This window comes from Mus musculus, chromosome 5 (assembly GCF_000001635.26).
Source record: "Mus musculus strain C57BL/6J chromosome 5, GRCm38.p6 C57BL/6J".
Classification (NCBI taxonomy): Eukaryota; Metazoa; Chordata; class Mammalia; order Rodentia; family Muridae; genus Mus; species Mus musculus.
The window spans coordinates 64229218-64254198 of record NC_000071.6 but is presented as its reverse complement, the minus strand read 5'-3'; the positions used below and the strand labels follow the sequence as shown (position 1 = coordinate 64254198).

The 24981-nt window shown below is 45.4% G+C and overlaps 2 protein-coding genes across 11 annotated transcripts in view; both read right to left on the bottom strand.

Annotated features, from left to right (window-relative positions):
- Tbc1d1 (TBC1 domain family, member 1) overlaps positions 1-24981 on the bottom strand; it is a 195182-nt gene that overhangs the window by 97288 nt on the left and 72913 nt on the right. Inside the window, exons 1-2 of one of the 10 annotated variants that reach the window (XM_030254740.1) lie at positions 23669-23911; positions 19930-20007 (exon numbers count right to left, since the gene is read on the bottom strand). The exons of 7 other annotated variants lie outside the window; for them this stretch is intronic. Coding sequence is in view for 2 of the 3 variants with exons in the window: in XM_006504038.4 (XP_006504101.1) it covers positions 23669-23698 (30 nt within the window). In the remaining variant the exon portion in view is untranslated. Of the gene's footprint in view, positions 1-19929; positions 20008-23668; positions 23921-24981 lie in introns of those variants that run through there. 2 more of the 10 variants (XM_006504038.4, NM_001289514.1) reach the window with 2 other exon arrangements.
- Gm46913 (predicted gene, 46913) lies at positions 5264-6893 on the bottom strand. Its single transcript, XM_017321208.1, has 2 exons — positions 6625-6893; positions 5264-6592 (listed from the first exon to the last, which is right to left on the bottom strand). The coding sequence occupies exons 1-2, from the start codon at positions 6725-6727 to the stop codon at positions 5685-5687; spliced, it is 1011 nt and encodes a 336-aa protein (XP_017176697.1). The 5' UTR covers positions 6728-6893; the 3' UTR covers positions 5264-5684.

Below are 24981 nucleotides of genomic sequence, written 5' to 3'. Positions count from 1 at the left end.
GCGGGGAGGGGTGCAACAGAAGGGAACAAAAGGGTCCTGGAAGACTGAAGGGACTAGAGAAGAGCACACAGTGAGGCAGGATGGAGGCAAGGCAAGGGTGAAGCAAAGATGTCTTAAAGGCAGGGAGACCAGTCACATGAAAGTAGGCCGGTTGGAGCTTGAAGCTCACAGATACGTACAAGGAGAGTTGTCAATATTAAGCCCACAATAAACACAACCAAAAACCAGCCTGTATGGGTTATAGGGACATACATATACATCAAGTGACAATGACTCCTGCCAAAACAAACAAAGACCTTTTCGGGGCAAATGAACTGGAGAATTATTCCCTCTGATAAGATCTGGTACTTTTAATGAAAATCTTGCCTAGTGCGGTCAGAGGGCTAAGAGCTACGTCATTCCTGTTTGCAGATAAGCCGATAAAGCAAATCCAAACTAACAGAGCCGAGGAAAGGAGCTGAAAATGTTTCCCTGGAATAAATAAATCTAATAAGGATTTGGGTTTGGTTAAAGTTTCTGATACTATGGGAACCACAACAAAAATGTTAGGTAATTAAGATCAATTGTCCCAAATTAAGCAGGCCTGTTTAGGTGTAGAGAATCCTCATACTAATGGCTGCAAGTAAAGGCAGGTTTTGGGGCAGGCGCAAGTCAGTACTATTTCATAGAGAGGGAAAACGATATTCAAGAATCAGCGATAAATCTGTAAATAAAGCCCTTATTCAAGCACTTGGGTCGGCTTTGGAAGGATTTGGGGATTTTAAGGGATTATAAGCACACTGTAACTGTAATTTTATTCACAAAGATTTAGGAAGGCATTTCTGAAATAATCTTTAGAATATAAAGAAAAGTCACTTGTATTCTGCATTTACAGGTTTGCTGGCTGTTAACATATAACTATTTAACAACTCTTTGAAAATCTAAAGTCTCCAGCGTCTGCTTCCTGTCCGAGGCCTGCAGTGACCAGTGAAGACGGTCCCCTCCTCTCTTAGCCAAAGAACCCTACAAAATCATGAAAGTCAAGAGGTTCAAACCTCTGTGTTCACTTTATGAACACTCACAAAACTACCCAGGCTATGAATGGTATATATGTCCAAAAAGCTACCAAGTAACTGAACAAAGTCACTTTAAAGAAGCAATGTGTCAAGCCGGGGGGTGTGGTGGCACACGCCTTTAATCCCAGCACTCGGGAGGGAGAGGCAGGCGGATTTCTGAGTTCAAGGCCAGCCTGGTCTACAGAGTGAGTTCCAGGATAGCCAGGGCTACACAGAGAAACCCTGTCTCGAAAAACCAAAAAAAAAAAAAAAAAAAAAAAAAAAAAGAAGAAGAAGAAGCAATGTGTCATTCCAGTGGGATAACAGCAGGTGCGCTCAGTGGGGCTGGTCACAGGGTTGCCGAATTTCTGCTGTACGCGCCTAAGTAAGTACTGCTGGCCTGAAGGATTTACTTGAAGTGAACAGGCACCTGAGACACTCCGATGAACTCAGAGCCCAGGGACAGAGTAACCCACACGCGAGTTGCCCTGCCACAGAGATGGTCCTCCCTGGAAAGGAATAAACTCCTCCAAAGCTAGAAGAGGAGGCTGCACAGAAGGAAGAGACAAAGACACCCCAGAAGAAACAAAAACTTACACCACTGAAGTAAATCCAGCATAAAATAAGCGCAGCTAAAAGTTAGTTAAAAAAAAAAAAAAAAAAGGGCTGGTGAGATGGCTCAGTGTGTAAGAGCACCCGACTGCTCTTCCGAAGGTCAGGAGTTCAAATCCCAGCAACCACATGGTGGCTCACAACCATCCGTAACGAGATCTGACTCCCTCTTCTGGAGTGTCTGAAGACAGCTACAGTGTATTACATATAATAAATAAATAAATCTTAAAAAAAAAAAAGAAAACAAATCATTTAAAAAAAAAAAGCCATTACTGCTCTATTTAAAACAATAATGTCTTTCCCAATTACATAACAGGGAAACCACTTTGAAACTGCAAAAAAGGGGGCAGGAAATAAAGCTTTGTCCCTCAGAGGAAATGTTTCATATTGTTAAAAAAATAGAATAGAAAATAGTCTGCTGATAATAAGAATTAGTTTAGTGATTGTTTGTTGATCATAAGGGAGAATCTACATTAAATCTACATTAAATCAAGTTTTTCCTCACCACACCCTCTATGTCTTTAATTTCAAATAAAACTCTTCTCAGTTCTCAATATATTATTTAACAGGGAAAACCAAAACCAGCCACCACTCTCCATACATAACAAACATGACCATTTGTGATGTGTACTAGTTCGGCTCACAGGATGAAACTCAACTACAGAGGCCCGAATACACCTCCTCCAGCGACTCCCTGTGACCCTACGGGGCTCCCAGCCAGGGAAATAAGATGCACATATGTTATCTCTAGCTAGATACCAGAACACAAAGCTAACTGCATACATAGCACAGAGAGTGATCCCATGTTAGGGCCATCCTGTCTGTCCCAGCTTCCCTGGGTTAATCAGTACCTCAGTGCTTAGCATTAACTAAAGGACTCAGTCCGTCTCCCAAACGAGTCTAAGCAAGCTCGCTGGCTGTCCAGAAGCATGTGGCAGGGATAATGATAATGAGTGCACCCCAACCCAGAGCCATGTGCCCTCACTTACAGCTGCCTTATCTTTCTATCCCCAACGCCTTTGTCTTTTGTCACATGTGAAAGAGAAACAGAACTCAGCGTCCCTAGTTTTGAAATGGCCAATTCTATCAGTAGCTTCTACATCCCAGGAAGATGCAGAAGATGTACAAACAGAAAACCCAGAGTCATAAAACAAACAAACAAACAAAAAAAAGTCAGGGAAGTTCTCGGCAACTGTCCACCACGCCAACACCACCCCACAAACTTATAAACGAGAGTTGAGAAACACTTTAATGGCTGTCTCCTAAGAAGTCGGAGTTATGAAAAAGAAGAGTAAAATGTACCATTTATGAGGTAAAAAACTGTGGCTACAGCTGGGCGTGATGGCGCACACCTTTAATCCCAGCACTTGGGAGGCAGAGGCAGGCGGATTTCTGAGTTCGAGGCCAGCCTGATCTACAAAGTGAGTTCCAGGACAGCCAGGGCTACACAGAGAAACCCTGTCTCGAAAAAACTAAAACCAAAAACAACAACAACAACAACCCTGTAGCTACAGGTGGCTCAGTAAAGTTAAGTGTGGGTCACGGGGAGACAATTGAGTGGTAACGTGCTCACTATACAATCATACCTGAGTTCAGACCCCCAACTCCTGTGTAAACAGCAGGTATGGCAGCATGTGCCTATGACTGGGTCTGACTGGCTGTCCTGCCTAGCCAAAATAAGAAGGTCCAGGTTTGAAGTGAAGAGACCTTGTCTCAAAAAATAAGGAGGAGAGTTAATAGAGAAAAACACATGATACCAACATATATTCACACAGAGCACACAAAGTTAATAAATTAGTCTGTACAGTTTCTAAAACAATCTGACAAGCTGGGACATTGGTTGGCAGCACTGGTGCTGCTAGAACTCTTCAGCTTGCTGAATATAACCTGGACAAAACATGGCTCCTCAGTCTAACCCCTCCCACTGAATACACCAACTCTTAACTCAAAGTTGGCGGTGCACCAGAATGGTCAGTGCTCCTAACCCTTATGTCTGTTGCCAGAGTCTAAAGGGGGCTGTCTGTTGGGAGGCAGGGCCCTAACATCTGCATCTTTAGAAGAGACCCATCCCTTGTGCCATTTCCTAATGTCAGCTGGGTCCAGGTCTTTATCAGTTGTCCCTCATCAGACCCTAAGGTGAGGCTTTTCCATCATAGGAATGTCTCCTCTGTGCAAGGCTAAGCCAATCAATTTATTTGAGACTTCAGCCAAGGATGAATGGGGCAAAAAGCAGCCACACCGCAAGGTGGGCCCCCAACCACACTGTGTGGTGAGTTCCAACCACATTTCACAGACATGGGCAAATTGTCAGAGACAGAGCTACCAAGTCTGACTACACAGGGAGAAGACTGAGCACAGGAGAATAACTGACCAAGGTGGGCACCATGGGCCACAAGAATTCTCAAGAACCAAGGAAGAAACAAACAAAATCATTGTCATTTTTCAATAATCCATCCTTTAAAAAGGGGGGCTGGAGGAGGCAGAGGTGAAGACAGGGTTTCTCTGTGTAGCCCTGGCTGTCCTGGAACCTGCTCTGTAGATCAGACTGGCCTCAAACTCACAGAGATCCACCTGCCTCTGCCTTTTGAGTGCTGAGAGAGACTAGAGGCATATGCCACCACACCCCCAAAGATGATCCACATTTAATACATCTTCACAGAGAAGAGAAGCCCTGGAACATAACATCAGCCACAATCCAAGCCCAGAAACAGGTACAGGGCTTCTTTCCTCCTTGTGGCTCACCGCGTATATCTCAAGGTAATTTTCTACACTCACACACACACACACACACACACCAGGAAAAACAAAAACTGAGTCTTTAGTTTTATTTTTTTCAAAGACTGGTGAAGCCTATCTCTTCTCAAAATTAAGTTTTAGAGTATCTAAAAAATGGTAGCCTAGGGAATAGGAAGAATTTGATATTCTAATAAAAATAATTTTGATATAACATCTTGTTGCCATATTTAACAATACTCACTGGTGAGTCGCATTCTACTGTAATTAATATCACTCAAAATAATGATGCACAGAGCATTTTCAAAAATGTATCATCTGTAGTACAGGGTGAAAATGCTAACAGAGTGAGGGATGGCAGTGGCTCTAGGCAAGAGGCTCACGATACAGAATACAGAGTAAGGGACGACAGTGGCTCCAGGCAAGGGCTCACAATACGGAATTCTTGGGACTTGCTGAGTGGCAAATGGTAAGTCCTTAGTTACTCATAATATGACACTTGCCCATACCTACATTTATGGTAATAAGTGACTCAGGGTGGGTCCCCCAGAGAGCCAGAGCCAATAGAATGATATGAGGTTTAGAAATTTGGTTCTGTTTACATGCATATCTACTAGGAGTAATTATCTGGCTAAACATCTATCACCTGTAACAGCTCCACAGGTTCACTAAAGGTGTAAAACCATAACTAAGTTATTGGTGAAGTTTTGTATAAACCCAATAAATATTTTATCTTATGTCCTAGAACCTATAATAAATCGTTGGTTCCTTTTTTAAAAGGAAAGGAAGGGACAGGGAAGGGGAAGGGGAAGGGGAAGGGGGGGTGGAGAGAGAGAGAGAGAGAGAGAGAGAGAGAGAGAGAGAGAGAGAGAGAGAGAGAGAGAGAGAGAGAAAGAAAGAAAGAAAGAAAGAAAGAAAGAAAGAAAGAAAGAAAGAAAGAAATTTGGTTCCATCATAACCTCTTAACTGGGCAAAGGTTGCAACCAAGTTAATTAATGAACTAGTAACACTTTATTAATATAACCTACAAAAATTTCCCCCAAAACAATGGGGTCCAGAGCTCCCCATGTGGTGAACACAGAGATGGCACATCCAGAGGGCACGGGAACCCAGGCATGGTCTCTTCCCTAATGGAAAACTTGATCTATTTATTTCTTCCATCTGGCTCCTCCCCAGATGCATCTTTGTTAAACGGGGAAATATAAGAAAAGAACTTTCTGAACTGCATGTGCCACTAGCAAATCACTGAATCCAGAATAGGTGGGAGTGAACCTGATGGTAGTGGTCAGAAGGGAATCCTGGGGCTTACAAATGGCCCTGCAGTGGATACAGTGCTGTGGGACTGAGCCCTGCAGTGCATACAGTGCTGTGGGACTGAGTCCTGCAGTGCATACAGTGCTGTAGGACTGAGCCCTGCAGTGCATACAGTGCTGTGGGACTGAGCCCTGCAGTGCATACAGTGCTGTGGGACTGAGCCCTGCAGTGCATACAGTGCTGTGGGACTGAGCCCTGCAGTGCATACAGTGCTGTGGGACTGAGCCCTGCAGTGCATACAGTGCTGTGGGACTGAGTGCTGTGGGGCATACAGTGCTGTGGGACTGAGCCCTGCGGGGCATACAGTGCTGTGGGACTGAGCCCTGCGGGGCATACAGTGCTGTGGGACTGAGCCCTGAGGGGCATACAGTGCTGTGGGACTGAGTGCTGTGGGGCATACAGTGCTGTGGGACTGAGCCCTGCAGTGCATACAGTGCTGTGGGACTGAGCCCTGCAGTACATACAGTGCTGTAGGACTGAGCCCTGCAATGCATACAGTGCTGTGGGACTGAGCCCTGCAGTGCATACAGTGCTGTGGGACTGAGCCCTGCAGTGCATACAGTGCTGTGGGACTGAGCCCTGCGGGGCATACAGTGCTGTGGGACTGAGCCCTGCAGTGCATACAGTGCTGTGGGACTGAGCCCTGCAGTGCATACAGTGCTGTGGGACTGAGCCCTGCAGTGCATACAGTGCTGTGGGACTGAGCCCTGCAGTGCATACAGTGCTGTGGGACTGAGCCCTGCAGTGCATACAGTGCTGTGGGACTGAGTGCTGTGGGGCATACAGTGCTGTGGGACTGAGCCCTGCAGTACATACAGTGCTGTGGAACTGAGCCCTGCAGTACATACAGTGCTGTAGAACTGAGCCCTGCAGTGCATACAGTGCTGTGGGACTGAGCCCTGCAGTGCATACAGTGCTGTGGGACTGAGCCCTGCAGTGCATACAGTGCTCAAGGCTTGGCTCAGGTAGTAAAGTGCTTGCCACACAAGCATGAAGACCGAGTCTCGATCCAGTGTCTTAGCAAAATTGGACATGGCAGTGAACTCCTTTAACCCCAGCGCTGGGTGGAGGTGGAAATATATATGTAGACAGGAGGAATCCTGGAACTCCCTGGCAACTTAGTCTAGCCACCTGATGAGCTCCAGGCTCAGAGAGAAACTGTCTCAAAAACACAAAATAGAAAGACATAGAAGATGTATTGACCTCTGGCCTACACATACACCACATACCAAAAAAAAAAAAAAATGTTGCGAGAAGATCATAGTACTGTGGTTTTATTGTTATTACGATTACAGGAGCTGCTAATGAATCTTACTGAGTTCATTAACAATCAAAGGAATAATGTAGATTTTAGTTGGAAGTTGATGAAAATAGAGATGTTTTCCCCATCCAACTGCATGAACCCAACCTCTTATCCTCTGAGCCCAGATTAATGACCACTGAACTGAAGGAGTCCAGGAGAGGATGACCCCAGGAAAGACTCTGACTAAAGAAGGCTGGGTAGACTCAAGGGCTGGGGGGCAAGGAGCAAGGGGCCTGGAGGCTGATACAACCACATCGTCCCTGTACAGCAAGACAACTCAAAACTAGCTAGGAACAACATGGCTGACGAAAATCTCCAGAGGGCTTAGCAATAAGGTCCTTTGTTGTATTATAATGGCATCTCCATGTCCTTGGCTTTACAAAACCGTCTGCTCACATCATGCATCTGACTTAAGATATATCTGGGAAAAACATGTTGAGAGACAGAAAAGCCTTCCATTTCTGGAATTTCCTCCATCATCCAACCAACAATACTCAAAAATAATTCCCTGATTCCATTAACGTTCGCCCATTAAATGCGCTATTTAAAACCCCCCAAGATCTGACTCTCTTGATATCTCTTCATGTCTCCTGAAGAGAGCACTCCACTTTTCTGAAACACCATCGTTTTACTTAATAAACTTCCCTGCTTGCTTTACTCAACATTTTGCTTTGTACTGACATTCTCAAAGTTTTTTTCTGCACCTGTGCAGAGAACCTAGGGTATATGATCAACAATGTTAAGTTGTGCCTCCCAGTGCCATAACCCACCATTCATCTCCCTTTGAACCATGGTGTGTGTGTGTGTGTGTGTGTGTGTGTGTGTGTGTGTGTTATATGTATATGTATGACCAAAGACATCCCTGCCATCCCAAAGTCAGCTATATGGAAAGCTATAACTGAAGTCTCTCACTTAAAAGGACAAAATGTAATTCCTGAAGAAAGTAAATTGTGAACAAAACTCAAGTATTTATTATAGTACCAAAATGGGCTTCCATATGCTATAAATTCATCAATGCAAACACATTACACCTTGTTCCAAATGTTACAAGTAACAACTTAATTTAACAATTTACACTTCATTGTCCAGTTAGTCCTTGTACGTAACTTAATCCAACACAGAATTGGCAGGATTTTGTGCATTTTCAACTGTCAGCCTCGTGTCATCCCTGACAGCTGGAATCTTTGCAACCTCCCTTCAAGAGTCTGCTGTTTGGGTTGCGGTTCACTTCTGACAGTCAGGCAAGAAACTCTCGCTCTAGAATGCTTTCCCATCAACTGCCTGCGAGTCTCCGTCTCACCCCAGATGTTGTACTGGAGACCACGTCATGCTTGCTTTGTCTCCGTGGACCCTGCAGATGCCCTTTAACATATATGGCACAAGAATGGCAGCTTTTAGTTTTTCTACCTTACATGTATAAAATGGAAAATATAGCAATTCACTTCAATTCACAAGAGTTACCTGAAAATGTTCCAGTGTGCTACAGGTAAACACTGTAGGTTAAAATGGAAACAAATAACAGAAAGACTTCAACTTCTAGCTTTCCCTATAGTTTTGGGGAAAATGTGACCAACAATTCTTCACCCTGCTCTGTGAACACCATCTTAAAAGAGAAGCCAAATTTCTGACACGGTGTTATTCCTCACACCATGGTCACACAGGGTACGTGGCTGGTGAGGGAAGAAATTTGTTATTTTCATACTTATACGGTATTCTCCCCTATATATCATACATGTTAGTGTTACAATCTTTAAAGAGTTTTAAAACTGTGAAGCTCACATTGGGAGTCTGTAGGCAGCATGCCCATCTTTAATTCCAGCACTTGGGAGGCAGATGCAGGTGGGTCTGTGTGGGCTTGAAGGTGTCCCATTTGGGGCACTGTCACCAAAAAATGTATAAACCAGTCTTTTCAAAGTTACTGACTACTATAGACAGGTAAGAGCTTAGATAGAAAGCTATTAGATAGAAAGTTTAAAAGAAGACCCTTCCACATCAGGAGCACAGTGATATAAGTAAATTATAAGTTGCAAACACAAAAACCCCTCGAGCTGGTAAGAACCCATGGCAGACTCAGCTTGCCAAAGATTCATGTGAGTGAGATTTAAGGCCCCGAGTTTGCTGTAAGTCTGGGATAAGCCTACAGAATGACCTGAATAGCCAAAGAATGGAAGGAACAAAACCCTAGGGCATTAGGAGAAATGTCAACCTCACATCAAGAGCGGGGTCACGACCTCACAGTCCCTCTGGCCAGTCAGGCTGCAAAGGTTCTGATTTTAGAAGACTTCAAAAGCAACAATGAGGGTGGTGTGGTGTGTGCAAAGCTCTGCACAGAGAATGGGGGAAGAGCTAAGGGCTTGAGTGTAGGAAGGGCCTCCAGCCCCCAGGGAGTAGTGAGTCTACCCACCAGCAACGGCTTTACCCTTACATGCTCGCAAATGAGAGACAGGTGAGTGAGCTCCACACAGAGTCGTGGTTCGAATGTCACCAGGTACGCAATAAATACATGCAGTTTCTGTGTGTCTTTTTTATTATTTATTTATTTATTATTTAGGGTGTGGGGTGGAGGTGGTGATACTAAGAACCTGCTTATAGTCTCCACCTTCAGGGCTAGCTGAGCACAGGGCCTGTGGAACTCAGTTTTTCCTCCCTGCTGGGGAACGCTGACTTCTTTCACAGGATCAGACACTCACTATCAGGAACATTCCTAGAGAACCAACACAGAAACCAAGCCTGACAAGAGATAAGGAGACTGCAGCCGACAGAAGCTACTGCTGGGAATGGCCCACAGCTGGCTGGCTCTCCCGTGCCAGAGAACACTCCAGTATGGCTAGAAGTTGAGACTTGCTTAGACTGAACTCTGATCTACCCATTACAATTAAATTCCATCTACTAAAAGGGAACTGAAGTCTCTAAATCCTAAGGACATTTTCCAAAGTGACACTCCATCTTGATTTAAAAGGATGAGGGGGAAATAATATCTAAATAAGCCCAGGAAGGGTAGGGCATGAGTTCATGTGCACTGCACAGCCATCTTGGACTACTGTTAAAACATCTGCTCTCCCAAATCTAGCAGAGGACTTCTGGGTTCCTTCAGTAGTGCCAGGGAACTCTGGGTGCGGGTGTCTTCCTCTACTGCTTGCCAGTTCAGATGCTTATCACCCTCTGCTCCGCAAAGGACTGCTTGATTTACATCTCTGCCTTTGCATTGTTTTCTCAACTGGACTCAAGGGGCCAAGCCCCTCTTTAAAGAATGCCTCCTTATTCCCTGGTTCCCACGTGAGCAGGTTCACACTTGGCAAGAGGCTTCTTTCTACGCATTCCTCCTTCTGTCAACTTTTAACTGTCAGGGTGCACACTATTCATTCCTCAGCATGAGCCAGATCTCAGGTGCTGGTCAAGCCTGTACTTAACCCAGCCAGATCCCACCCGTCCCATCCAGCAAGGCTTTCACTCCAGCCCGGGCTCTGCACAAGGACCCTCCTCCAACCTCTACCAAAATAGCTACCCAGCTGTCCTGGGGTCCTTCTCCACGGAATTGTCAATAAACCATCTTATCTCACTCCCTTGCAAACAGCCCTTGTGTCAATCACAGGCATGCAGTGTCTCCCTCCATCTAGAGCATCCCCTCCTCTACGCTTTCACTCATTCAGCTTCTTCCATAACTCCTGGGTGGGGCCATTCATTCATTCCTTCATCCACTCGTCTACCCATTCATTCACCCTGCTCACTTTAGAGATCAGAAAAAAAGCCACCAAGGGCTAGAGTGACTGGCATCGAGTCACAAAGCTCAGGCACACAGAACTAGCCAGACATTCCCAGTCAAGGTTGGTTTCCCCACCACAGGATTTGCTTTGCATGATGAAGCAGGGACGGAGTAATCGTTGGTGTCAGATTTCCTTATTTGGCTGAAACCCCTAAGCCTCCAAGTAGATAATAACCACAGTAACATCGATAATAACAGAACAACAACAACATATGCCCATATGCCTAGGGACATGCTGTAGGGGGAGACTCTGAGACTCAAACCTTACCAGTTTCTCACTCTATGCTTAGTGCTCCATGACCACGAAGAACCTGTGCACCCAACCTAGATCTGCACAGGACGGGCTTGAGGACAGAGTCACCCTTCCTTCCACTTTGCTGCCATCTACCCACTCCAGATGAAACATACACGTGTTAGAGCAATGTAAAACCACACAGCTAAGTCAGCACACGGGTGCTCCAGGTCACTGCATTCCTTACTAACTACTCACATCCAGAGCATATCTGTGGCTCATGGACAGAAAACATACTGTGTGTTCATTCATGAATGTGTGGAGGTGTGCATGCATGCATGCATGTACAGGCATGTGAAAGCCAGACAACAATGCCAGGTGTTTTCCTCTATTGCTTGACAACGTTTTTGGTTTGGTTTGGTTTTGGTTTTTAAGATAGCTTTATGTTTGTTTTATGTCAGGGGTGTGTTGCCTGCATATATGTTGGCACACCACAAGTGTGCAGCAACCTCAGAGGTCAGAAGGTAATTTCAGGTCCCTTAGAACTGGAGGTACAGGCATTTGTTAGACACCGAGTGGGTGCTGGGGATGAAGCTGCAAGAGCTGCAAGTGCTCTTAACTGCCGAGCCATCTCTCTAGCTCACTCATTTGTGAGACTCCTGAGTTTAACAACCTGAGTCAACTACACAGGCTAGCCAATGAGGCCCAAGGATGCTCGTGTCTCAACCCCCATCCACCCCATCTACCCTATCCCACCCTATTCTACCCCACCCCACCCCATCCCACCCTATCCCAATGTTGGGATCACAGGTTCTGATTCACTCACAATGAGACTCCATCCACTTAGGTGCTAGGGACTGGACCTGACTTAACGCAGTTAGCCCTTTACTAAGCCCTTTGCTGACTAAACCATTCCCCAGCCCTTTGGAAATCACATTTGAAAAGACAATTCTATGTAAAACAGGCATCTACAAGGAATTTGGCTTCCAACTACTCCTTTGCACACCCCTGCCTTCTCCCAGGCAAGGTCTCACTTTGTGTGCACATGGTGGGCTTGCACAGTAAGCTTCAACCTGCACAGACTGATCGCCTGGAGCAGGCAAGATTCTCAGCAAATGTCTAAAGTCACTATCCCAGTCCACTCAACAGGGGGTGACGACGGAACATGAGAGCAGGGTTGGGACTCCTGGTCTAACACAGGATGATGCTTTTCCTGGGAGCAAAGCCGTCCACACACCACAGCTCAGCAGATTACCACGCTAGAGAGCTGCCTCAATGTAATGTTCTCTCACGAACACCAAAATCAAGTGGAACGGACCGAAACATCAGGGTGATGCAAAGTCCTAGGCATTAGTCATGGATTTCCAGAAATGAAAATAATTTAGAAATCTTTCCACTCACTTGGAAACTTGGGAACATGGCTATTTCTGGAACAATAAGAAGGCCTTGACCTAGTACATATACTAGTAGTATTCATGCTTACCAGATAATTTGTTAATAATCAAAAGACAAGGAGCCAGTCGCTTATTACTCATTAGTGGGTTTTTGTTTCTTCTGAAGCCAATTTTGAGCTTTATTCTGAAGCTCTACTATTTATACTTGGGAACTTACATTGTATTTAAAAAAAAAAAAAAACTTGACAATAGAACAGTCACAAATGACTGTAAGCAAATACTGTCTGGAGGATCTTGGGTTATTTTCACCTAATGACTGGTTTCCTTTGGGTCCACCCAGTAAAAATAACTTCCTCAAAATACCATTCTTGGCTAATTCTCTGCCTTTAGCAGGCCTACAATAGTAAACTTCACCCAACAAATAAACTTCCTATTTTTATAGTTTTCCAAAATTGGTGTGCCTATGTCTTTGGTTGGCCAACTTTTTCTTGTTTAAAAATCTTGACAACAAAAAATTCTTCACGGCATATGGAGAGGAAAAAGGGCAGAAACTGTAGCGTACTCTGCCTGGTTCAGCAAAAGGGGGAAGGCCCAGAGTTGTGACCTTGGACGACGACATTCAGGCTCCAGGAGGCAGAGAGCAGTGTAATTTCTCTGCCCCACGTTCCCCCCATGTTCCTCTTATCTCATCTGAATGAGCTGATGCCTGACCGGAGCATCGTGTTCCTGTTCGGTCCTACAGAGCTTATGTTTAACCCCAGAACCGCCTGACGAAGCGACAGACAGACAGCACCTAAGCAGGACAGCAGCAAGCACAGAAAGACACAGACAGCACTGGTCGGGACTCAGCTGCCAGTGCGTGGATGAGGGAATGGGCGCGTGTGCAAGTGCGAGTGTGGGAGCACCTACAGTGAGTGCATGCATGCAGAAGCCAGGCGGGTGTTAGAGGACGCCAGGTGCCATGTTCTGTTCTGCCATTCTCCACCCTCTGCTTCTGATGTGGACTCTCACTGAACCCAGAGCTGCATTCCCAGGGAATGCTCCTATCTCCACCCCACGCTGTGCTGTGGCTGCAGGTGTACACATGGTATACCTGGATTTTCACATGGGTGTTGGGAGATTTGAACTCATGTCCTCACACTAGAATAGCAAGTGTTCCTACCCACTGAGCCATCTCCCTGGCCCCTAAGACATCCTAGCTGGAATCACCTCAGCCATGAAGGGCTCCATTTTCCTCATGTTTAAGGAGAGGAAAAGCTGAGACTGTAGCTCACAGGTAGAGTGCTTGCCTGGCATCCACAGGGCCCTAGGTTCAAGTCCCACCACCATTAGAGAATAATGATGGTCGCAATTGTAAATGAAAAGAAGAAACAGAACAGGCAACTGCGGTCTTCTCTACCCACAAATGCAATGAGGTGGCGTTGATGAATCGTGCTTGAGTGGTAATCTGGCTCAGGAATTGTTCTATACTAAGTAGCTAAATGCTAAGTAGCCTGAAGGAAAACTATTTATCCATTTTTACTGACATTTAGAAACAGTGAGACAGAACTGGCTCCAAGGACCTGAGCCCTGTATTGGACATGGAGGAAGATTTATAACTCTGGTCTGAGGTGCAATCCCAGAGACAAACTCCACATGGAACAAGAATACAGTGGTCATTCAACACCATATGGTCATCTATCAGCAACTGGGGCCCAGGGAAGGCTAAGACACCCAAGCTGAAGAGACCGACTGAAAAGATATGGTTATATCCGTTATTTCTAGAAATCCAAGCTAAAGAACGCTTGGCAAGCAACGTGTGCTGGTACAAACCCACAATACCTGCACTGAAGGTCTAGGTAGGCATCCAGGAGTCCCAGGTCAGCCTTGGCTATAGAGACAAGAACGAGGAAGGAAAAGAGAAAAAGAGAGAGGAGACAGAGTGAAAGAAGAAAGGTGGGGTGGGGAATCCAGTAACCAATAAAATGAAAACCCCATCACCTGGAAACTGACCTCTTGGGTCTACCTCATTGCCCTTAACTTTCTTCCAATCCTGACCCATCTTTAACTTTCCACCATGGTTTCTCTCTCACCTATTTTCTTCTCTCTCTGGCCAAGAACTCCTGATATGTAGGGATACTGGAAGTGTGTTACCCACAACTAGCTTCACCCTTGTATACCTATTTTCAAAAGCAGCCTAGAGTTGATCATTTTATACCTTTCTTCTAAGAAAAGAAGTTCCACTTCTCAGAGGACAAGAATCTTTCCAAGTTCTGCCAACCAGGTTTCATAATGAGAATACCTCCTCCTCCCCAGACAACACGGCTATCACAGATAAAGCCTGCTGTACTTAGAGCCATATAACTCAACCTTTAATCTTAGCAGCTATGACTCGTGCTGCTCCACTACAGCTAGTGCTGGTGACTACAGCCAGAAATGTATCATACTCTTAGGAAGAACTAAGACAACAGATATGAAGTGTCTCTCTATACAAATAGTAAGGATGTAAGATAAGCTGTACACCAGGCAGCTAGATTTAGTCATTCTATACTGTAGATATGTCAAAACATCATGGTAGGTATAGTAAATATATTTTTATCTGTCCATAAAAGCATAACTTTAAAAATAGCTATGATGGGGCCAGAGGAATGGCTCAGCACTTTTAAGAGCACCAGTTGCTCTTACAGAGAACCAGGGTTCAATCCCAGCACGCACATGACTGCTATCAACTCCAGTTTCTGGGGATACAACCCCCTCTTCTGGCCTCCACTGGCACTGCATGCACAGTGCATAGACATACATTCAGGCAAAACACATCACATAAAGTAGAATAAATAATTTTTTAAATGTTAAGATGGCTCTGGTAAATTACCTAGCTTCTCTAAATGTTGGTTTCTTTATATTCCCTATGCACACACCAGCAAAAACACATAGGAAGAGCCAACAACCACACTAGGATCATAATTACTCCAAGAATCAGGTATGTTACAGAACTTGGCTACTCCCATCATGGCTGGCACACATAAAGTGTCCAGATATGTAATTACCTCTTCCTCTCCATGTTTTAATGTTAATTCAAGTTTCCCCTTCTCTTAAATGCCCAATATAGGTAATGCTTTTCCAAACAAAATCCATCACCCTTATTGAAGGAAAGGAAATCCATTATACATATAGCTCATTTCCTATGAGTCTTCCTGGGAACAAGAGAACTAAATAAATGGACCAGTGAGTCACCACAGCCCAGCGCCAGGGATACTCTGCCACACTGGACCTCAATGGTCTCACTCTGCAAAGGTTCAGGCCATACTCTCTACCTGCACACCGTTCACACAGCTGCTCTCCCAGGCCACGGGCCTTGTGTTAATGACACCCTTCATAAGTAAAGGCTCTCCACTCACCCCAACCACTGCTCATAATTCCTACCCACCCCTGACGTTTCCCATGCCCACCATGATCTGAAATTCACAAGTATGCTCTCATGTGGTTAAATAAAGATATGAGAAATACAATACATTGTTTCAAAGATATGTATAGCTTTGACTCACAAGTCAGCAAGGCAATATTTAATATATACAAAACCCAGAGACAAGAAATTCGGGGTTAAGTTTAGCCATAAACTAGCTATGAGAACTTAGTGACCAAAATTGACTTCATTGCTCTGGTTCATCGCCAGCTTCTTTATGCAGAAGAGAACAAACGGAATCACATTCAAAGCTCCACTCCACTTTGAACAACAGAACTAAGTTCCACCAGAATTTCCACACCTGAGCCACAACCATAAATAGGATGTGCTGGGATGAAAAAAAGCGCCTTCATTTCTGAATCTACCCAAGTATCAATAATTTGGTTAAAATAATAGGCCTTCCTCAAGATTAAAAAAAAAAAAAAAAAAAAAAAAAACTGGTGTTAGAAGGAATTATGCAAGGTACTAAAAGTGGGAAGCGACTGTGACAGCTGTGAAACACAAGAATGTGGGGGAGGGGTGGTAAGATTATCAGAGCCCAAGGACCAGGAAATCTGTCAGGCTGTCTCTCCTAGAACGAGAGTGAAGATTCACTCATGATACCTCTACCATATAGATGCCTAAACAAGACCTGAACAAAGACACTGACAGACATGTTAAAGTAGAAATCTCCTGGGGGCTCCACTCCTAGACAAACTGGTAACTATGTAACTAGTTAACTACAGGATGCTGAGAGTGGCTAACTACTTGGTGTTGGACAATCAATTAGGGTACTATTTCTTCCCCACTAGTGCTTCCTAACCATGTTCTTTCTCCCTTAGCCTCCCACACTGTGTGTGACCTGTTTGCCCTTTCCTACAGATTTCACACAGACCTCACCTTCCATTCTCCCCAGAACCCTGGCTGAGCCCTGCAAACACAGCCTAGTTAATTTGCAATTAACCTTCCCTTACAGGCCACCTCCCCCACCTAAACTACACAATGCTCAAAGGATGCAAGTGTTGTCGTCTCTCATCTCTGTTCCCTCAGCCCTTCACACTGTGCAACCATCATCCACTCAACCCAACTACCTATCCAACCAGGTTCTAACAGACTATGTTTACAAATGGTCTTCAGTTTCCTATTCATACTCTGATGTTAGTCAAAAATAGATTTTAACAAACAAAAGGAAACAAAAAAACAAACAGATATGAAGGGTTTGGTGTTTGTTTGTTTGTTTGTTTGTTTCAGAATGAGAAAACAGGCTCTGCAAATTTAACCAGAACAGTTCGGGTCAAAATAAGCCAACAGAGCTCACACATCTCTTCTTGTTATAACACGCGACAGATATGAAATAATCTGCAGGAAAAGAGCAAGAACACTAGGAAATGATCTTCCCAGCTTACTGTTTGTTTTGTTTTTTGTTTTTTGTTTTTTTCAGATAAGTCTACCAAAACATTGTCGAATACAACATTCCTGTTAAGATTATCAAAATCCAGCTCACAGCCTTAGCTGTCATCTTCCTTGGAGAAACACTTGCACCATGTGATACAAGTGGAAGCCAAGAGAACATGCCAGTTGAAGTGAAAAGAGGGTGCAAACAGACTAGCCTGGACGCCCCGGGAGCAGAGGCAAGACATGCTAACTAAGGACTGGAAGGGAGACAGCCGGCTGGCTCCAGCTGTGGAGAGCACACTGGCATCACGCTGTGTCTCAAAAGATCTAGGACTTCTTCCTCACCATGTCACCCTGACCAATTCTGAGGGTCCCACCTTGTTTGGCACAACCCGAAAAGTCCCTCTTGGTCCTTTGCCCCGGCACTTTGCAACTGCTCTGCTGTCTACTGGTTCTAATAGCACTTGAAATGTATTTTTGTAAGAAAGGAGAGGAGGCAAAGTATCATTTTCATCAAACACTACTCCAATTCCTAGACTGTGATAATATTCTAATGTTATGTTGAGCAAAGATGTAAGTACAAAGAAGTGTTTACACCAAAGACTTTGAACTTGATAAACTGAATGGTTACTACATAAAAAATTCAAATTTTTAAACAATGTGTTGGAGTATGAGGTACAAAAGTACCTCTTCCACTTTGGTTCCCTAGACAGCCAATTTCAAGGTCACTGATTTTCTTTTTTTAGGTTTCTCTTGCAGATGAAACAAACAAAAAATAATAAAAAACAAAATATAGAAAGAAAAAAACCCAAGTGAAACCATGGCATATGTTTTTGTTTGTTTGTTTTCGAGACAGGGTTTCTCTGTGTAGCCCTGGCTGTCCTGGAACTCACTTTGTAGACCAGGCTAGGCTGGCCTTGAACCCAGAAAATCCGCCTACCTCTGCCTTCTAAGTGCTGGGATTAAAGGCATGCGCCACCACTGCCCGGTATGGCATATGTTTTAAAAAAAAAATATGAGAGCCTTCTTACTCACAGTGCAGTCCCCAGACCAGCCACATCACCCAGGCACTCATTAGAAGTATTCCCATTGAGACCAAGAAAACTACAGCCACATTACCTGGGATACCCATGTGATTCATACACACTGGGGCAAAGCCCCCCAGGCTGGTTTTCACAGTGATTTCAGACTAGTAGAAGAACTACAATACTTTAATATCTACAACACAAGGCACCTCACACAGTGGACCAACAGCTTACAATCTGAGGGAAGATAAGCTATGGTCTCTACAGGATCCCCACTGTCCTGGGATAAAAGCTTTTCTGAAGGAGGCCACATTTCACATGTCACCTGTCCAGCCTCACCTGAGCTGATGCCCAGTGTCCCCCACCTACAAGAGACTGCAGTCCCCACACCATACATACTCAAGGCTTTCCCCCCAGGCAAGTCTGTCTGACAAACCCAGCCCCGCCCCACCCTTCCCATTATTCTCTACTCACCCAATGAATGATTAATCAGAGATGCCCCGGGAAAAGGGCAGAGGATAGAAGGGTTTTGACAGAAGGGGACTACTAGGGTACAGACATTCAGTCTAAGATGAGTTAGTGAACTCCTACAAGGAACAGACTATGATTAACCTTGTTGTCATGATGAGGCCTGCTCTGGGCTATGTTCTCCTGGAGACTGTCTTCCACTCCGGCATTCCTTCATTCTGTCTTCATAAGAACAGCCTATGCTTGAGTTATTAGCCCAAGACAATCTGCATCACTACAGGCAGAGACAGTCTCCCCCACAGCTGTACTGAAGTGTGGCTTACTCTAGCTGTGCTTAGCAGAGGCAGCACATTTCCCAAGTTCAAGGGATGGCTTGACTATTATTAAGGAGTTCTTCGCTCTTTATTAAACTTAAGCAGCCACTAATTAAATATAGCATTAATAAATATAAAGAAAGCGCCTGTGCTTTAAGGCTACATCTCATGGACAAACCAACACAGGACTGACTTCAAGCAAGACTGCAAGGTTGCCTATATAAACACTGGCAGCAGGCAGGTGGACCCCTCCCAGGAAAGGGACTCTAAAGTGGCCGTGCTATGCTCTAGAAACCTGAAGAGCAAGTCCAGTTGACCACTGGCACCCAACATGGGCTACTCCAGCCCACAGAGCACCTCCGCAGTGAATAAATACAAGCTGGGAGCCAGGACAGGACTTGCCTGAAGGCTGTGGTTAGGAGCAGCTGATCAAAGAACAAGACACACTTGTACTCTTGAACAACAAATCGCTCCAGGAAAGCAGACTGAGCACAGCCGGCAAGACAGATCATTTCAAACGCTGAAAAACAGCGATGTGACCTTCCTTCCTCACTACCCAAGTCTAGGCTAACACCATCACCTCCTAACAGAGACACTGCAGCCTGGAGCACAGCCTAAGAAACCCCATCCACAGCAAGCAGCAGTGGACAGCACCGCTGCTTTCCACCATCTATGGCTCCTTACTGTAATTAACAGCAAGTCCACACCCAGCCTAGTCTTTAGACCGCTCATTCACCCACCTGGCCTGGAGTGACCTCTCTGCACCAGCTCCCTGCTGCTGGGCCCCACCCCACCCAGTCCTCAAATTTCTTTCTCTACTTCTCTTCCTAGCACTGACCACCAACTAAAACTACTTTGGTTATCATTTGCTTCTCTGTCTCTCTGGATTAGAAAGACCACAAAAACAGGGAACTGGCCTACCTCTCTGCGATCGAACCCCCCAGCTCCTTACAACAGCCTAGCATACAGCAGATGCACTCTTAAGTCCATGTTAGGAGCCTATCGACGAAGACAAAATGTAAAAAGCTTGGTTTTATTAATTTGCATTCAATTACTTATTTAAAAAATTATTCCTTTCCTAAAGCATTTTAAAATATTTGCCTTATAAAACTAAGTGTGAGCTACACATGGTGGTGTATGTCTTTAATCCCAACACATAGGAGGAAGAGGCAGGAGGATCTCCATGTGTTTATAGGAAAACTGCCCTGTCACACACACACACACACACACACACACACACACACACGTGTGCAACCTCCTCGCCCCCCACCCCCAAACGCAAATACTTCAGAAGGCAGAGGCAGGGAGATCACAACTTTGAGGCCAGTCAAGACTATATGGTGACACTGTGTCTCAAAGAAAAACAAAAGTGAAAATCTTCAATGTGCACAGATTTTTAAGGACAAACTTGTTGTGTAAAATGAACCTCTAGTGCATGAGTAGCGCCTGGGACACAGAGAGCACCCAACACACATACTCTCTGAATAAACCACAGGACCTGAAAAATAATACAACCCAAACCCATATGGAAAGAGCTTGAAATGAAGACACAGCAAACCCGCCTACATTTTTATATGCCACTTGCCATTTTCATTTGTCAACTGATATATACACATATACTCAACATCCCGTGACACTAGCAATAGCCCAAGTCACATTCCTTCTGGGCAGGCAGGTTTTCTGAGGTCAGCTTTCACTAACAGATACCCAGAGAGGCAAAGAGTCAATCATCAGACAAGCTCAAAGCTGTCTGGCTGGCTGGGGGAACGTCTGCAGGCTTAGTCTAAAAATGATGAAGCTTGAGACGGTCCTTTGTACTTTTGAATGGGGGACGGGAGACAAGTGTCCCCTGGAAGATTCATGAAGAAACTGTCCTCAAAGCCCTGCCCCACCTTTTAGTCAATGCACACTGGTAGCCACACTCTAATTCATGTCTCACTAAAAGCACAGCAATGGTGTGTTTGTTTAAAAAACCCCTAGGAAACCCTTTTCCATCTAGGCTGTATAGTCCTTCCTTATTACATTGCTCTCTTCACACGAGGAAAATGGCAGCTCAGGTGTCCGTCTGCATCAACACCCCCCACACCCCTTTTTCTTCTCTGCCAGGTGCAGAGCCTCGGTTCCAAAGGTCAAAAGGGAAAGAAATCAGCTGAATGACACACAGGTGTGGTGGGAGGCCCGCGCCCGTATGCATCTGACTGATTTTAGGCATTTTAAAACTGAACATAAAAGCACGTTAGCATTATGTCCATCGTGTGTTAGCTAAGCCTTTGTCTCCGAGGTTAGACCATTCTGTACTATAAAACAGAAAGTCTTTACCATAAACCAAGCACGGGTCTGCACAAGTCCCCATAGAGTGAATGTCCCAAGTGACTTTTTTTCCTTTGTTTTTTTTGTTTGTTTGGTTGGTTGGTTGGTTTTGGTTTTTGGTTTTGTTTTTGTTTTCAGACTGAGTTTCTTGAAGCCTAGACTGGCATACCTAGCTAAGGATAACTTTAAACTCCTGATCTTCCTCCTTCCACCTCCAAGCTGGGATTACAGGTATATACCACCACACCCCAGTTTATGAAATAAGCTCTCAAAAATAAAAGTCACATTCTCCACTTGCAAAATAACACTGGGTAAAAAAAATTAACTCAAGTTGTAATTTATAATAATTGCACCAGATACAGTAGGTTAAATATATATCTGGGCATGGAAGCATCCAACCTTAATTCCAGGACATGAGCAATCAGACTAAGTACGGGTGGATGGATCTCTGTCAGTCTGAGGCCACCTTGGTCCACCTAGCCAGTTCCAGGACAGCCAGGGGTACACAGTAAAACCCTTTCTTTTAAAAAAGTGACAGGTAAGGAGAAATTTGCTCTAAAAATACTGAGTGGGTTTTTGTTCTATTGTTTTTGCTATTGGTAGCATCAGGTTTTAACACCAGTTCAGGGAAAGCATAACTCAGAATCAAAATCAAGCTATGAACACTCAGTGTGGCTGTCTCTTCAGAAGTACAACCTCTTGAAGGAGGCTGAGTCTTCAGAGGTCCTCGGTGCTATTTGAAATAAGGCTTTGGTCTACAAGAAAGTAAACAAAGATCTGTCTCACTCGTACAGTGAACAGCGACTTAGTAAACATGTACCAGAAGAGAAGTAAAAGAAACTAAAAACACAGAAACTGTAGGGTTGGTTTTTTTTAAAAAGCAGCAGCAGATCTTTACCATTTACGCCTTGCTGGTGTTGGAATGAAACATGTCTGTGAAGCCCAATTTTTCCTTTTACAGTACAATATAAAAACCAACAACAACAATAAAGCAACTCATACACTGAGTACATACTCTGAATCGCTTCGTAAACTACAGTAATGCTTTTTTTTTTTTAAGTTTAGTGTTACATAGAAAATGTTAAGTGATGTGCTGGAGAGATGGTTTAGCGGTTAAGAGAACTGTCTGCTCTTCCAAAGGTCCTGAGTTCAATTCTCAACAACCACATGGTTGCTCACAACCATCTGTAATGGGAGATTTATATGTGTGTGTGTATGTACATTTATATATATATATATATATATATATAATCAATTTTTTAAAAAATTAAGAGATTCTTTAAAAACTAAAGTGTAGGCATTATCATTTTTTTCCCAGTAGAAAGTTATACTTTATGTACAAGGTCAAAATTTTTCTACAGACCCTCTCAATGTAGCAGCACAGCTTCTGGAATGATCCTGGTGAGGACTCAGGGTTGGAATGATGCTTCTTGGTGTCATCTCATAACTATCCCTTATCTAGTTTCTGTCTCCACTTTATTACCCTAATGACAGGCGAAGCCACATCTGCCCCCATTATATTCAGAGAAATGTAATTAGGAAAACACCACACACACACACACACACACACACACTGAATGCCTCACATAACTGGAGCTATAACCCCTACTTAATTACTACCTATAAAGAGTTAGAGACAAGCTAACGGGTTTAAGTTATTACTCAGCTACACACACACACACACACAGAGAGAGAGAGAGAGAGAGAGAGAGAGAGAGACAGAGACAGAGACAGAGACAGAGACAGAGACACAGAGAGAGAGACAGAGAGACCCCACAAGAGGAACTGGGCGCCTTTCATGGCTGGAGCAATGCCATCAGTCAAAAAGTCAAAACACACAGAACCCAGGCAAGGCTGGAAGGAATCCTGGCAACTCCGCAAACTTTTTCAGGTTAAGCCCCCGTGCGGCGGCCTGGATCTCTAAGGCTCTGAAAGCGCGAGTGCTGCAGTCATAAAACTTTGTGCAGACAGAAAGTTACATTTTCATACACCGAGATCTCGGAGCTTGTCCTCTGAAAGCAGCAGGGTAAAAACCTAAAAGACAGGCAACATCCTCGGCGACCCACTCCAGCCGCCCCAAGCAAAGAGGGCCCAGGACAGCAAGGTCGGTCCCACAGTCTGGGACTACACCTGGTGCTCAGGCTGTGCCTCAGTCTCCCCAGCGGAGGAAACAGGCGCGACGCCTTCTGGGAGGCTGGCTCCCGGGCTGAGAGGAAGAATGAATGAAAAGTGGCTCCGCGCTCGCTGGAACGGCCTGGCGTCTGCCTCCCCCCAACCCCGCGCCGCGATCCGGCAGTTGGAGCGCCCCCCCCCCCGCCCCCCACGCTAGTTCTAGCCCGCCGCCGCCTACCTTGGCCACCCAGCTGAACAATGGTGACATCGCGGGCCCAGCGGCGGCTCCTCGTCCGCCGCTCCCGCTCACACGCGCCGGCCCGTGGGCCTGCTGACGGCCGGGGGCGGGCTCGGGGCGCGACGGGGTGCGGGCATCGTCCCGAGACGGCGGCCAGCCTACGGGCTCCTCCTCTCCCCGCGCGTCACAGCCTGAGAGGTCGCGCCCGCCGGGCAGGCAGCGAGAAAGGGAAGTGGGCGGGGAGCGCGGGGGAGGGCGGGGATGCAGGGGCTCCTCCGGCCCCGCCCCTCGAATGGGCACGCCCCAGCCCCGCCCACCCGGACCTGCTCACGCGGGAAGTTGGGATGTGCTGGGGTCGCCCCCTGCGGAAGCCCGGGGTGTTCAATTCCTGTTGACGGAGGGGCGCAAGATTCGCCGGGTCTCCGGGGCTTTTCGTACAACTTCAGAAATCTTAAGTCTCTCGCTTTCTTCCTCTGATTGGATTTTTAAAACTACAGAATTGGAGAGAACGCCTGGCTGCCCTGCTTTCCACCCGGTGGATCTTCCTCCTGTTTTTTGTTTTTTTTTTTCAAAACCAGAGCTGAAGCAACAAGCATCCCAGATTTCCAAGGGTTGCTCCCAACCCCATTGCGTTTCTTCCTAACTTCTCGGGATAGCCGGGGACAAATGCGGCCGTGTTACCCAGCCCCTAGTCCTTGTATGTATGGTATGGCTTCGTAAAACCCAGCTACCTCGAAAGAAATGGTGCACGAGCAAAGGGCCTCTCCAACCTGGAGGTAAAGGGCAGTGGGGCAGGGTGAGATCATGGCTGCTACAGGGGTTAAACTGACTTTCCAATCCAGACGCTCCCAACTTCCACATTGAGAAAATAAAAGTCCAAAGGTCTGCAGTACCTGATGCAAAGGAGTGCTCACAGCACCTCCGCCCGCCGGCCAACCCAGCCCATGAATCCTCTTCTTTCCACTTTGATTGTGAAAGACCTTCAATGTATTTTAGTAGTCACCAAATATTTGACATCTTATCAATTGTTAGTTATCTGTTGCCACTTAACAAGTTGTCCCCAAATTGATTGGTAACAAATCATGTGGGCAGGAACTCAGGCGCCTAAGTGGGTGTCTGTGCCTTCAGGCCGGCAGTGAGGTTGAGCGGCATGTATCTATCCCAGGCCTGGATGTGATAGAAGAATCCACCTCCAAGCCAACCCAGACTTGCGCCTAGGATTCAGGAAACCTTGGGAGAGTTGGGCCTTAGGGGCTCAGTGACTTGGTGTTTGTTCCCCATCACAGAGCTGGTCACCACTCTGTACGTCAGCA